At 35.0% G+C, this 14,280-nt stretch overlaps 2 protein-coding genes across 3 annotated transcripts; both read left to right on the forward strand.

Annotated features, from left to right (window-relative positions):
* Positions 1-815: 815 nt before the first annotated feature.
* Positions 816-2,206, forward strand: LOC127529810 (chondroitin proteoglycan 1-like). Its single transcript, XM_051934697.1, has 3 exons — positions 816-928; positions 1,271-1,303; positions 1,971-2,206. Exons 1-3 carry the CDS (start codon positions 871-873, stop codon positions 2,189-2,191), a joined length of 312 nt encoding a protein of 103 aa, XP_051790657.1. The 5' UTR covers positions 816-870; the 3' UTR covers positions 2,192-2,206.
* Positions 2,207-3,255: 1,049 nt separating this feature from the next.
* Positions 3,256-14,049, forward strand: LOC114662219 (chondroitin proteoglycan 2-like). Of its 2 annotated transcripts, none has more exons than XM_051934690.1 (12): positions 3,256-3,398; positions 3,705-3,872; positions 5,245-5,406; positions 5,677-5,829; positions 6,297-6,452; positions 7,955-8,116; positions 8,366-8,536; positions 10,442-10,612; positions 10,731-10,907; positions 12,883-13,047; positions 13,165-13,369; positions 13,517-14,049. In XM_051934690.1, the coding sequence occupies exons 1-11, from the start codon at positions 3,323-3,325 to the stop codon at positions 13,365-13,367; spliced, it is 1,764 nt and encodes a 587-aa protein (XP_051790650.1). In that variant the 5' UTR covers positions 3,256-3,322; the 3' UTR covers positions 13,368-13,369; positions 13,517-14,049. The 2 variants fall into 2 exon arrangements, with proteins under 2 accessions (XP_051790650.1, XP_051790651.1); XM_051934691.1 differs by having other exon boundaries at positions 7,961-8,116.
* Positions 14,050-14,280: the final 231 nt, after the last annotated feature.

Raw genomic sequence — 14,280 nt, forward strand, 5'->3', positions numbered from 1 at the left:
TTGACTATGATCTAAAGAAATTCCAAAAATGAACATATGCTGTAAAAATAAAACATAATTAGGAAAGATGTTTCAACCATATGCCTTCTTTTAATAAGCGGTTAGTTAGTTAGTTAGTCTTTAAGAAGCACTAAAAATCAAAACACAATAATCTGGATGTGATTAGCATTTATTCTTTGCTTATATCTACATATTTTCATTTTTTTTATTACTTGCACATTATTTCAAAAAAGCTATCATTGCACTGTTTCCCTGAATGTACTTTTCCTATTCCACAGATGTGTGTCTGAGGCTCACAGGTGTCTCCAAATTGGCTGTGTAAATGAGTGTGGATGTAAGTGTGCCCTGTAATGGTGTGGTACAGGCCTTCCAACTAGTGTTATTGGGATCTACGGCAGTTTTCTTTGATCCTAAATTGGATTTCTCAGGTATAAAATTTGATACAGAGATCTACAGCTGTCTAATGGGAAAAAAAACACTGAATTTAATTTTATCAAAATGCCTAACTTTTTGAGTTTTAATAAAGTGAGCAAGCAGTTAATTTAAATTTATCTAGGCTACTTAGATTGATAACTGCATTTTCCTCCCAGTAGACTGAAAGTATACTTCTCACATCACAGGAATTGTCCCTTAGGTGCCAAATGTACAAATAACTTCATAGATTAATCTTATAATTAAATTCTACTCCAAAATACATAAAAGGTGTGCCTTTGCAGGCCAAGAACCTAGTAATATAGATTTACTTCCTTAAGGTGTAGTATGTAGTTTATTTATATGTTTCATATACCCTGGTATTTCAAGAATTCCAAATGTATCATATTTCCTCATGTGGTAATAATGTCCATGTCACTATAAAAGCAGCATGGAGAGATGCAAGAGTGCGTTTCTCAAGACTGTTCAGTCATGGAGGGCAAAATCTTGCTTGCAGGTAACAACCTTTAACTTCGTGTTGATGCATTTCTATACTAATATTCTTTAGTCACTGATTGTAACTAATCTGAAAACATTCAGGAATTAATTCAAGGAATACTATTTTTTTAAATGAAGCAATTTATCATTAATGCAGGTACTGTATATAATTTTTCCTCCATTTTCAATTTTATTGATTTACTTTTCCAAGCATGTTGGGGAAGAAAAGTGGTAGTTTTGGAATGAGAAATAAAGTTAGATATCATTTATTTTTGGGAAAGCAAAAGTCTCATTTACATTCCTTTAACTTTTTTGTAAAGATAAAATGATCAAATTGTATTTCTGTACTTCTTCTTTTCAGCAACAGTACTCATCGTGTCACAGCTCTGCTGGGGTAAGTTGAATGCTATAAATAACAATGAATGTATATATTTATTTTTTAATTTATATCACATTTTACATAATTACTGAATATATAATTACTAAATACTTATACACTTTGTGCACCATGTATAGGATAGATAGATAGATAGATAGATAGATAGATAGATAGATAGATAGATAGATAGATAGATAGATAGATAGATATGCCTGCTTAGTCCTGCAGATTCAAGGGGAGCTGGATTATTTAATATATACTTGTAAAGGGGTGGCTTCAGTTTAGTTTGGCTGTGCCAATGGTTGGTCAGATTTGAAGCTCCCTTGGTCAAGTTGATAAGTGATGCCTCCTTCCAGGTTGTCATCCTTTTGAAGCTCTGGGACAGAAAGAGGTGGGGTCATTTGATCTCACTGGGTAGTTTCTTGATAGTGTGGAGGAAGAAAATGACAAGTCAGTTAGCGACAATGCCCACTCTTGGCCCAGGGTGGAATCACAGAACTTGGATGGTGATCCATATACAGTATATATATATAATTGTATAAACTAGGCTAGCTGCCTGGCACTTCATAAACATAACATGTAAGAAACTCCCTAACCTATAGAATGGTAACATTCCTCAAATACACTAATGCTGATATTGAGAATGAAAATGCTTTACGTCACCTACATTTTTCTATTGTAGGACCCAGTGTGTGTGCAGCACCCACCAGTTCCTGCAAGTCCAAGGCTAATGGCAACTATGCAGATCCCAGCAACTCCAGCACTTACATTGCATGCTCTAATGGAAATACATTCATCATGCCCTGTCCTGCATCTCTGATCTTCAATGAACCAGCAAATATGTGTGTCTATGTAAATGGTTATCCTGCCGTAACACCAGGTTTGTATAAAAAGTCACAATAATCTAGAAGTTCTTCTCTCAAGCTAAGAGGTCTATCAAGCAAAGCATTCAATTAGCTAGACCAGGGGTCCCCATGTGACTGCAGGTTTTTATTCTAACCCTTTTCTTAATTAGTGACCTATTTTTGCTGCTAATTAACTTTTTTTTAATTTCATTTTAATTGACTTGTTTTTTTAAGCTTTGTTCCCCTAAATGTCATTATCGATCCTCTGAATTACTTAATTTCCTTCCTTAAATGGCATCCAAACAGAAATCAAATGTAAATTGAGTCAGCCAACAGAAGCCCAACTAAGTCAGGGCCTCAAACCCCAGCCAATTTCACTCCAAGCAGTTGCTTAGTTAAACGCTGAGTCTTGCCGTTAATTAAACCCATTCTTTAATTCTATGACTTGTTACTGCTCTCATTGTGCAATAGCACACATTACTGAAATTTTTGATTTTCTATTTTCTAAGAGCACTGTTAAAGTGTTTTAGGGACCTGAGCAGATCATCATTCCTGAGACCTTCACCTTTCTTTATTTTCAGATATTGTATGATGGACACAATTTGCTGGCCATGATTTGGCTCAATTTGTATCTCATTATTGTGTGGATCCTAATTAAGGAAAAAGAAACAATTAAAGGGTCTGAGTCTTCAAGAGCAAGTCAATTAAAATTAATTCAAAAGAAGTGAATTAGCAACAAAAACTGGTCACTAATTAAGAAAAGAGTTACAATGAAAACCTGCAGCCACTGTGGTCCTCCAGGACTGGAGTTGGAGACCACTGAGCTAGGCGGCACACTTTTTACAAGTAGCAAAAATAGAGCTGTTGTCAACAATTTATTGGAATATACAGTAAAATACCTCCTAACTCAAACAAACAATTAAAAAGATAGTAACTCCTTGCAATACTTGAATTCTATCAGTAGTTTGCAATGTTTAAGTTTATGTGTGTGTGTGTGTGTAGGTATATGTAGTTTGGGATTAAAGACTCCTGTTCTAATTCATTGACTTTTTTTCATTGTCTATCAGCACTGCAAATACCCACTTCCTGTGTCATCTCTAACTTCTGCATTGGTAAATCCAATGGAAACTACAATCATCCATCCAATCCCAATACCTACATTGCCTGCTCTAATCAAATAACCTATGTAATGCCTTGTCCTGCTGGATTGGTGTATAATGCTCAGAACAACTGGTGTCAATATCCTCAGACTTCTACTATTCTCGGTTGGTATAAACTGTATTTGTGTTCCATTATGTATTACTGTATGTGATGTCATCAGGTTTGCCGCTTAGATGGCACAAGTATCTGCCTGAGTTGGCCACAATTGATAATTATATTTAAAAGTAAACATGAAATGTACTTTCAGCATGGTAAACTACCACAAAAATAAATCAGATGTACAGATTGATATAATTTTTATTCATCAGTACTGAATATAACTAATAACTAGGTGTTTATGTTTATAAAATACTGTACTTTGGTTTTTGATGACCATAATGCAACTTCTTTCTTTTTGTTCTATACATTAGGTTCAACCCCACCGCCTTCATCCTACTGTGCTAATCGATCCAATGGCAACTATGTCAATCCCAATGACATACACTCCTACATTGCCTGCTCTGGTTCTCTCACCTATGTGATGCCTTGTCCTGCTGGATTAGTCTATAATGGCCCAAGGGACATGTGTGACTGGCCAAGTAAGATTCATTATGAAAACTATCTGGTAACTGATATTATGAATATCATGTAGACACGAAGTCTTCAGAGAACTTTAAATAATCAATACCCATGAAGTCCAGATAATGCTATATGAATACATGACCAAAATGAAACAATAGATAAATAAAAACCAATGGAGAGCAGTAAGGTAATGATTTTCCAAATTCCTGACTGCAGTACTTTCTTTATTCAGTATGGATGTTCTCCAAGTAATATTGATTTCTCCATGGACTCTGTTTTCTACATATAGTCCAGAACCCAACTGGTTTGCTATCAGTGTCCTTCTATCCCATACAAATCAGACAGTAGGAGTCAGCTGATGCCTGCAAATTTACTGTCCCTTGCCAGGTGTCAATGAATGCGAGAATGAGTACTAAATGATGTAGTGACAGGCCTCTGGTGCAACGGCTGCTGCTGCCAAACAAAAGATTCAAGGGGGTACAAAGGGGTGATTAATCAAAAAGCATCAATAATTTGAGGAGCCCCACATAATAGCAGTGTTTACAAAAGAAAAGTATGAAACTAACGTAGAGCTTTTTAAAAGTGTCACACAAAATGAGCTGGTTGGCTGTTCTCTCCTCTTAAGTCATTCAGTGACTTGGGTTGTTATTATTATGAATGATTGACACTTTTTTTATAAACTTCCTTCAAGCCTTTTTTTAAATAGTAATGTCCATTCATGTTCTTCTGGCACAAAATCTAATTTTTTGCTTTAATTTTTATAAGAGAAATTATTTTCAGTTATTAGAAACTATTTTGCATCTTTTTTGTTGCCTTTTTGCTTTTTTGGGACAGCTCCATTTTGTGTCACCATCATCAGAGCACAGTCCTAGAAGCTCTAAGAATCAGCAAATCAGATGTGATACTATCCGAGTTTGAGCATATTCAAAGAAATCAACCTTAGCTCATATATTAGTTATTGCTTTTTAGATTTCCTGGTTCATGACCTTTGTTTTTTGAATCCTTCATTACAATTTTTGGGTTTTCATTTGTGTATATTTGAATAATAAGACAGACAGTGGGTTTTGACTCTCTGCTCATTTTACATTCTCTCTCCTGGTCATCTCTTGGCACCCTTTCCTGGTGCAAGGCTAATATGGTTAATATAATTACTTGATGGTAACATGCATTAGTAATATCACAACGAAGCTGGACAAATGAGGATCTAAATGGGAATTCATATCTGTTCATTAGCTGCCTATTTCTGATTTCCTGTTATTCTATATTTACAAGTCATTGGAAATTTGTATGACCAGTGTGAGAAATGACATTTGAAAAAAATAAATCTCATCACACTCTTTGTTCGATGCATGTTTCTGAAAAATAATCTGTTTTTATACTGCATTTCAGGTGTATCAGGCAATACATACTGTGCTGGTCAGGCTAATGGGATCGTGCCACACAGAACCAAGCAGGATAGCTTTATCTGTTGCTACAACCAGTGGGATTATGGGTTTAGTTGCCAAACAGGATACGTCTATTACTACTATACAAACACATGTCAAAATCCAGGTAAGGAAAAGCTGATAAAATCCAAAAAATAAAACAGAACACATTTAACTGAAAGTTATGTGTTGACCAAGTTTCTGTTCAGTGCAGTCAGACTGTAAGCAATGGCAATAAATGAATCTGCAGCAGACTCCTGGAGTAAAGTACAACATGTAGCCGATTGATCTTTGACTTCTGTTAAGTAGGGTGAACAGCATTAGCAGTTTTAAAACAACAACTACATTCATCTTAATCTACTTATTGGTGTGTTTCATTATTATTTTTTACCTTCAGGTTCTACTCTCTGTACTGGCAAACCCAATGGAAACTATGTCAATCCCAGCAACATTTACTCCTTCATCACTTGCTCCAATCAAATTCCGTATGTGATGTCATGTCCTGCTGGTCTGGTCTACAATTTTGCCTTGAATATGTGTGATTGGCCAGGTAGGGTTAATTATGCAAATAATCACCACAAGAAAAGTTTTTTTTTTCTTTTGTCTTTCAGCATTTCTTCTAGCAGTATGTTTCTGTACTCAAAATGTATCTGACACAGCTGTACACCTGTAATATTTGGGTTGTCCACATATGCTGTTCAGGTTTAGTTTGGTAAAACCAAATTATTTAGAGCTCTTAATTTGTTCAACCTATCCCATTATGGCATCCAAGTATTCCTTGCATAGTCTTAGTCACAGAATTCTTCTGTTTCAAAACTTAAACAATTATTCGCTCATAGTAACTGGTATATTGAAAAGGTTGATTTTCTGTATAGTTCTTTTGAAAGCCCAGCTTTTAAACTGTTTTTAGAACATATTTAAACATCAGATTACAAAAAGTCTGAAAATGTTTGAATTTATATAGTATTTGTGTGTACAGATGCCTAAATAATGATGCCTTTTTCTAAATTTGTACAGCATCAAGAGAGAACATCTGCACCAAGAATGGCGATGGAAATTATCGCAATTTAGCTGATGCCAGCTCCTACATCAGCTGCAGTAATGGAATTCCGAATGTGATGAAATGCCCCGCTAATCTTGTCTTTAATGATAAAGGATATTGTGATTGGCCAGGTAAGGTTCATTGAGAAAGAAAAAATCTTTGAAAGATTAAATATGTTTTAATATAAAAAACAAATTCTGATAATACATCTTTAACTGTCAATGGGTAATTCTCTTCTCTTCAGTCTGTTAACAGCAAATCTATTGTTTCATGTTGCTTTAGGAGTGTGCTCTGAAGGACCTATGTAACATTTAATAATCCATTTATTTTGTAAGCCTGCATTTTTGAAACACAATTTCCATTATAGAGCACACACAGAGATGAAACACTTTTAAAGTTAGGCTGATTCTAATTAGCCTAACTTCAAAACTTTGGACTGAGTGACACCCAAAGAAAAACTTACTGAAGGAAACACTATCTGCAGGAAAGGAGTTAGTGTGCTATACTCTACAACCATTATTAGAGCTGATGTAAGGTAAATCCCCATAAAGATGTTAGGTGGAGCTGAGCCTGGAAAGAATGCAGTGGAATGAAATGCTTTGGCATTGTTGACCAGTAAGGAGCTCTCTCCATTGGGGATAAGCAATCTACCATTGGCCTAGTGTGCTTAAAGGGGCAATCTACAATGGGAGATTATATTCTTTGGTTAAAATGTTAAGCACTTGTGAAAGATATCTTGGTTCAATCTCAACTTTGACTCCTTTAGCTGGCTAACAAAAGACATCCTTTAGATCAATCAGTATCACTTCACCTTTCCAAAATCTCCTGTGTTTAATAACTACATAAACTGGCTATTATACCTAGCTGCTATGTGCACTGTACTACAGTCATGGCTGAGTCCACCATTTTATGTACTGTGTTGCACTGAAAACTGTTCAATTGCTAATTGATTTTATTTATTATGATAAATAAACCAGAATGACATATTGTAGTATTAACATGAGCCATCAGCAACTTTGTTAATGTGCAGTTGCCTGGAGTCTTATAATGAACAAAGCTTGTTCATAAAATTAATGGGGAAATAGAAACAATTCTTCCGTACTCAATTCCTGTAACAGGAAAATCAGGTTCAATAAATTAAAACGTGAATGAATGAAGTTCACTGCCACAAGCTTGGATCTATTAAAATGCAATTTATATTACCTTTTAATATATTACCTTTCACTTTCATATGTCACACTATCTCAAAGTATCTCATCTGTACCACATCCAGCTTGCCAGTGAAATCGGTGCTTTTCAGCTTTGCTCATTTTAGTTGCCTTTCGTTTTATTCTACAGTCTAGCCTTATGATATGAGGTTGAGTTGTGATTGTCACTTGCCTTGGTGTGATTCAGTGTGTTGCTAAGTGGCTGCTTTTGTGTACCCCCCAGAGGTATACTGATGTTACTTTTAGAGCAAGTTCATACCAAGCACCAGTTGTCACCAGCATAGGCTCTAGCTCCCTTGAATCTGAGTTCAAAGTTAATGGATGGATGAGCATACATTCTATTTCTGTTTTTACATTTTTTATTCAAAGCGAAACATTTCTTGTTATTAACTGAAATAATATGTTTGCTCTAATTTTTAACATAGACACAGTCACCAATAATTTCTGCAGCAGCAGAAAAGACGGCAACTATGCAAATGCTTTAAGTGATACCACCTATATTGCCTGCTCCAATCAAAATGCATACGTGATGCCTTGCCCATCCAACCTCATTTATAACGCTTATAAAGATCAATGTGACTGGTCAGGTAAGCTTCATTCTATAAAATGCCTCTTACAATGCAACACAGATTGTATGAGTCTTAAGAGCATCGCTAATTTTTGGATCAAATATTTGTTATAATAATAATAATAAGGTTATGATGATGTTCACATATTTATTACATTTTCATTTAAGTAAATGAGTTTATAATCTGTCAATGCTGACAGCAAGGGTTTGTAATTTGAATATGAATAAGTTAATCTTGTTAATGATTCTTATTTATTTATTTTTTCAGTTTCATCCACAAACCCCTGCAATGGATACTGCCACGGCAGACCTAATGGACACTATAGTAATCTTTATAACCCTACAGGTTATGTTGTGTGCTATGATGGGTTAACCTATGTTCAGAGTTGCAATGCAGGCCTAGTATATGATGCAACTTCTAATCAGTGCAATTGGCCAGGTAATGACAATTTTTTTAATCACAATTATTACCACCTGTTCTAAATGTAAGTGTTTGGCATGTTTTATAGTCTTTATCCCATAATATGATAAACCAGTCCATAGCTATACTGTAGTTCAGTGATATTTTGTTACTTCTTCTGGGAGTGGAACCTCTTCTGGGCTGTTTACTACTGATTGCTTACACCTACATCTACATTGTAATTCTGCAGACAAAGTTATCCTGGGTTATCTAAAAAGATCAGGATCAATTACATTTGCTTGCATACATTCTGGAATGTAGGCCATTTGAGCAAGCTGGAAACAGGAACAGATTTAAAGTGCAACTCTTAGCCACTAGACCACACTGCTTGTCTGATTTTGGGATCAGCAGGTACAGGTCTCTCTCTGACTGAAGGACAGATAAAGCATTGTGAAAACATTAATGTGTTGTTTAGTGCTGGATACTGTATGCTACAACATAATACACCCTGTAAAAATAAAGACTGCAATTGTCATTAGAGCAGCTTTAAAGCTGAACCCTACTTGACAACTGGTTAGTTAGGTGGCCAAAAATTATGCTTGGATAGGCTGAAACTCCTGACAACCCTGAACTGAATTAAAAATTGCACAACTTCTTGTGTATATAATTTGAATAAAGCAGGGAAGAAATAAAAAAAAGGTTTGGGTTCCAGCCTGGATACCTCATTTTATGGTGGAGTATTTAGTGCTTTGTTTTAAGGCATGAATAACTTGTAATAGGTCACTCTCAGTAGCTATATGTTGCTTCTTTGATAGCTGCAGTTAAAGTGACAATGATTTTCTGCCCTGTGGTCCTTTTAAGGCAAAGGGAAGAAGAAGGGTTGGTTCTGGTAACCTTGTAAGTGGTGTCAGGGTACTTCATGCTGGAATTTTTTCACATCTTGTCTAGAGATCAATTCACAATTTGCTGTGCCTTTGAATTGATCCCTTCAAGAGACTCAGCATACTCACAAAGTTGACTCTCTCTCTCTCGCTTATACTTATATGTATAGTAATAGACACCTCTGTTTAAAATCTTTAGTTTATTTATCTGCAAAAAAAAAAAAAAAACAGACTTACTTGTTTCTTGAAAAAGATTTTTTCATTTTGGCCATTTTTAAGTCTGGAGCTGAACTTTAGGAGTGCCAATACTTTACAACCAAAGTGAACAGAATAACAGGTTTCATCTGTGGCAGTGCAATTATAAAGATTTCTCTAATAACCAATTACTATTAACACCTGACTAATTAAGGATAAGCTAAAGGAGTTGACCATTAGAGCACTGAGGCAATGGCAGCTGAAAAATCAGGCTTTACATTCATATGTGAATAATAAATTAAAAATTTCTCATTCCAAGGAGAAATAGACATTAGCAACACTAATAATGACTTGGCTGTATTTATAAATCAATTTAATTTAACTTAAGTGTACAATATCAATTGTGTCAAGATCATGAAATGGTAAGTAAATTGTACGTATTGTTTATTATTGCATATATATGCTTCATTCTATGCATGCATGCGTTTTTTTGGTGTCTCTTTTTGTTGCCATTGTATCACTATCCCTATTCTGAGAAGACATGCAATTTAGAATTTCACTGTAGTAAGTACACATGGCAATAAACTCAAACTTAAATATTGTATAACCTTATTTAATGTCACCTTATGTGACATAATAAAATGTATAGACACCATCAGCTGTAGCAACACTCAGGTAGTTCCAGGAAAACATGTTAAGGTTTTGGATGATGACCACTTCCCAAAATTAAAAAGAATTATTAAAATATTTTTAAATTTATGCTTTCTTTTTCTTAGGATGGAAAGGACTGCATAAGTTTGGTTTTAAAGAGTCTTTACTAAAATTTAATGAATGTTTTTTATGTATTTTTAACTTTTTCTGTCAACAGCAAGACCAGTAAGTTCCATCTACAGTTTCTGCTCTGCCAGAGCAAATGGTAACTATGCCAATTCCGCTGACTACTCCTCCTATATCTCCTGCTCCAATGAACTCACTTATATAATGCCATGCCCCGCTGGCCTGATCTATAATCCTGTAAAGGACCAATGTGACTGGACAGGTAGGGTTAACAGATATCTTTCAAAATTGCTCTTAATGTCACTATAAAAGGCTTTAATTACCTTAGCTTTGTTTAATAATACTGTCATATTGAGTTCTTTTTTGTGTTTTTCTTTAAGGACCTTTTTACACTGGTTGTAGTTACTGCAGTGACAAAAGTAATGGACGCTACATACATCCCATTAGAGAAGACAGCTATTTCTCATGCATTAATCAAAATTCATATGTAATTTCCTGTCCAAATGGCGTAACCTATGATAGTAACACACAGTGGTGTGCACCTCAAGGCAGATCAGGTAAGACAGATATGCTATTGTTTTAATAACATTATTAAATTTTTATTCTACAAATACAGATGCAAAACTGTAGCATAGGACATAGCATACTTCCCAATTAAACATGTTGCCATAAGATTATCAATATGCGGATAAGGCTAGATATAACAGGAATACATTGTTGCAGTAATGTCTGGAATCTACTGCATACAGTATATTTTGAATGTATTGAAATAGGCCAGTGCCCTCCTGGTGTCTATGCACAATAAGAATAATAGTGGGGCATATCAAAATATATACGTAACAAAGAGATAATAAAACATATACAAAACTATACATCTGCCTCCTTGGGCCTAGCTCTCTTGGTTCTTTTCATTCTGTCTGTTAGGTGAGCTGGCTTGTCCTTTCCAAATGTTTTACTAAAGCCTTATCCATTTTCACTTCTGGTCTCTAGCAACTTTTTCCTCTCCACCCAACACTAAAATTTAGTCCAAAATAACTCTAAATCCTCTGCTGGGGTCATTACTCGGTCAAGGACTGGAACTTGCAAGGTCAGAGAAAGCATTCTATTCGACTACAGGAACAAAAGGACTCCCAGTGTCCTGTGCATTCATTAAATAGCTGATATTTTAAAGGGACAACAACAGCAACAAAAAATGTTCTTTATATAACACATCTTTATACATGAATTAGCTCAAAATGCTTTGTAATAATAATAGTTAAACAGAGTCACAAAAGAAAGTAACAATTGGTGAACAGTCATTTGTAACAGCAGAGAATCATAATGTTTGTCTTATTGACAAATTACTGTCAAAAAACACCAGTTGGCGGGATGATGGAGAATATAAACCTGTGGAGTTTCAAAGGTAAAAGAAAGCACAGCACTCCAGACATTCTACAGACCATGAATGTGTCACTATTAACAGGATACTCTTATCGAGCTCTCTTCGTCTTCCCAGTATTTAAGGTGGTCCCAGCATACTTAGGCCAGGGGGCATTAGAGTACCGGAAAAAGGTGAGACAAACACACAAAAGTTGTAATTAGTGACGGGTCTATAAAACAACAAAAAAGATCATTTTATAAAAAGAACTAATTTCTTCCCCTCCTCAATATGAAGGAATTCCGGCAGGACTAGTTATTTCTTAAGTGATCAAGAAAGCCAGAATAAAGATGTGGTTTCTTACTAGTTTTTTTGAAGTGTTCAGCTCTACTGACCCAGTGTATATCTAATGGTAAAGAATTCCAAATTGTTTGCGCCTAGAAACAGAAAGATGCTTCACCAGTTATTTTATGCTTTGCTTTCGCAATACTAAGCAAGCCATTGTTAGAGGATCTAATATTACAGTTGGGAATGTGGAAAGACAAGCAGTTCAAAATATAAGAAGGTGCTAAATTGTTTACTGCCTAATATACAATTAAAAGTATTTTGAAAATCAATCCATATAGGTTACAGACAGCCAGTGCAATGATGATAAGACTTATGAGATATGCTCAGATTTTTTCTTTTTAGTTAAAGTTCTTGCTACTGAATTTTGAACTAATTACAGCTGAGTTATATCTCTTTTAGATAATCTTAATAGGAGTGCATTGCATTAATCTAGACAGCTAAAGACTTAATACATAGTTGTACTGCTCCTTATCAGGGTATATGCATTGCCACCTTGTATCCAAAAAGTAAAGTACTCCCCTCTTTCCAGTCATTCCTACCCTAAATAACAGGCAACATGGTCTCAGCTCTCTTGGCTATGGGCTGTTTTCTTAAACCAACTAGTTAGAGAGTCTTACTGCATCTTCTCAGCACTCCATGGCTTCTCTGTTTCTCTCAAAGTAGAAGTACAGAAGCCCTTGGCATGAGCTGAGTTGCCTGCTCTCTAGGGCTCCATAGCCTCTACTCATCTCCAAGAAAGCCAGTTTCTTCATCATAGTAAACAAATGCAATTTCTAATTATTGGGGGATAATTCAAAGCTATTATTTCTCTTATTCTTCCTGTACAGGCTCTGCAACTTTCTGTGTTGGAAAACAAGATGGGAATTATGCAAATCCCAGTAACAGTTCCACATACATTGCCTGTTCTAATCAGTACACATATGTGATGCCGTGCTACCCTGGACTGGTCTATAATGCAGCAAAGGACTGGTGTGACTGGCCTTCAGCCTCAGGTTTGTATGAAATACTCTACTTTTTCAGTTCCCATTGTTTTTCTGACTGACAGTCAAAGACTGACAATCTCGTCTTGTTATTTGATCTACTGATTCTGTGTGACTTTTTCTTTTCAGCAACTAGTGTGTCTTCTTCATGTGGCTGCCAGATTTCTACCAGCTTCTGCAGGACAAATGTAAATGGCAACTATGCTAATCCATCCTGCTCCAGAAGTTTCATCATGTGCTCAAATGGACTCACTTACATAATGCCTTGTCCATCAAACCTGATCTTCAATGATATCTACAAAGTGTGTGTTTTTCCTCCGGGTTCTCCTTAAAGGTAAGTGCCTTAAAAGCACAACAGGAAACTGATAATTCACATAGGCAAAACAGAACAGACTATACTGTATATAACTAACATACACCATCATCTATATATAATATATATATATATATATATATTTTTTTTTTTTTGTTTTTGTTACAGGCCTTACTTTTCCAGAGACAGCAAAGTAACAAACATGTCCATAAACAGCATCAAATGGATGAAAATGATACTAAAGCCAGAACGTTTTCTGCCACAGCCTGCTGGGATTTATAGTTTTACATGGTTTAGAAAGTCCACTTAATATAATAAGCAATTACACCTTGTTCTCTGAGTATCATTCTTTAATTAAGAAATTTCTGAATTCCTGCAAAATCCAAAATATCCTGAATTCAGTTATTCTAATGATGCTAAGCAAAAGCAATGCAGGAAAGGTCATTTCATTCTACTGGCTCAAAATGTTTAAAAACAAGTCATTGGATTCTGCTGTCTTCGAATACTTAGAAATATGTTAATTAAGTGCAATAACCTATCTGTTAATTTTAAATGAGAATCACCGCAGAATAAATTCCAATTAAGTGTTTTTCTTGAAATGCATATCATTTATTATTATTGTGATTATTTCTTGCATTTGACATCTACTGCAGATTTATTTTTTGTTTTCAAAAGAACAAATAAATGCTTATGATTCAATATTAATTGAAAGTAGTCTTTGTCATTGAATTATTTTTACTTTTGTTTTTGTGTCAAAAAATATATATTCCAAACTTTCTCATTTTATTTTAAAATTGAACAACAAATCACAGTATGAACTGTTGTAAACAGACACATGTAAAAAAAAAAATCATGATTTTCAAAGTAGAAATTAATCACTGCTTAATATTAAAGTGATTATAAAAAATTACAAATTGCACTGATTTTGGAGC

The sequence above is a fragment of the Erpetoichthys calabaricus genome, chromosome 12 (assembly GCF_900747795.2).
Source record: "Erpetoichthys calabaricus chromosome 12, fErpCal1.3, whole genome shotgun sequence".
Classification (NCBI taxonomy): Eukaryota; Metazoa; Chordata; class Cladistia; order Polypteriformes; family Polypteridae; genus Erpetoichthys; species Erpetoichthys calabaricus.

What these genes read in the sequence shown, in the direction of transcription:
- LOC127529810 (XM_051934697.1), top strand. Translation starts at nt 871, where the DNA reads ATGCAAGAGTGCGTTTCTCAAGACTGTTCAGTCATGGAGGGCAAAATC. An exon ending in GGGCAAAATCTTGCTTGCAG is followed by an intron (nt 929 to 1,270) that starts GTAACAACCTTT and finishes TCTTCTTTTCAG; the next exon opens with CAACAGTACTCATCGTGTCA. An exon ending in CGTGTCACAGCTCTGCTGGG is followed by an intron (nt 1,304 to 1,970) that starts GTAAGTTGAATG and finishes TTTCTATTGTAG; the next exon opens with GACCCAGTGTGTGTGCAGCA.
- LOC114662219 (XM_051934690.1), top strand. Translation starts at nt 3,323, where the DNA reads ATGCCTTGTCCTGCTGGATTGGTGTATAATGCTCAGAACAACTGGTGT. An exon ending in GAATATGTGTGATTGGCCAG is followed by an intron (nt 5,830 to 6,296) that starts GTAGGGTTAATT and finishes AAATTTGTACAG; the next exon opens with CATCAAGAGAGAACATCTGC. An exon ending in GGACCAATGTGACTGGACAG is followed by an intron (nt 10,613 to 10,730) that starts GTAGGGTTAACA and finishes TTTTTCTTTAAG; the next exon opens with GACCTTTTTACACTGGTTGT.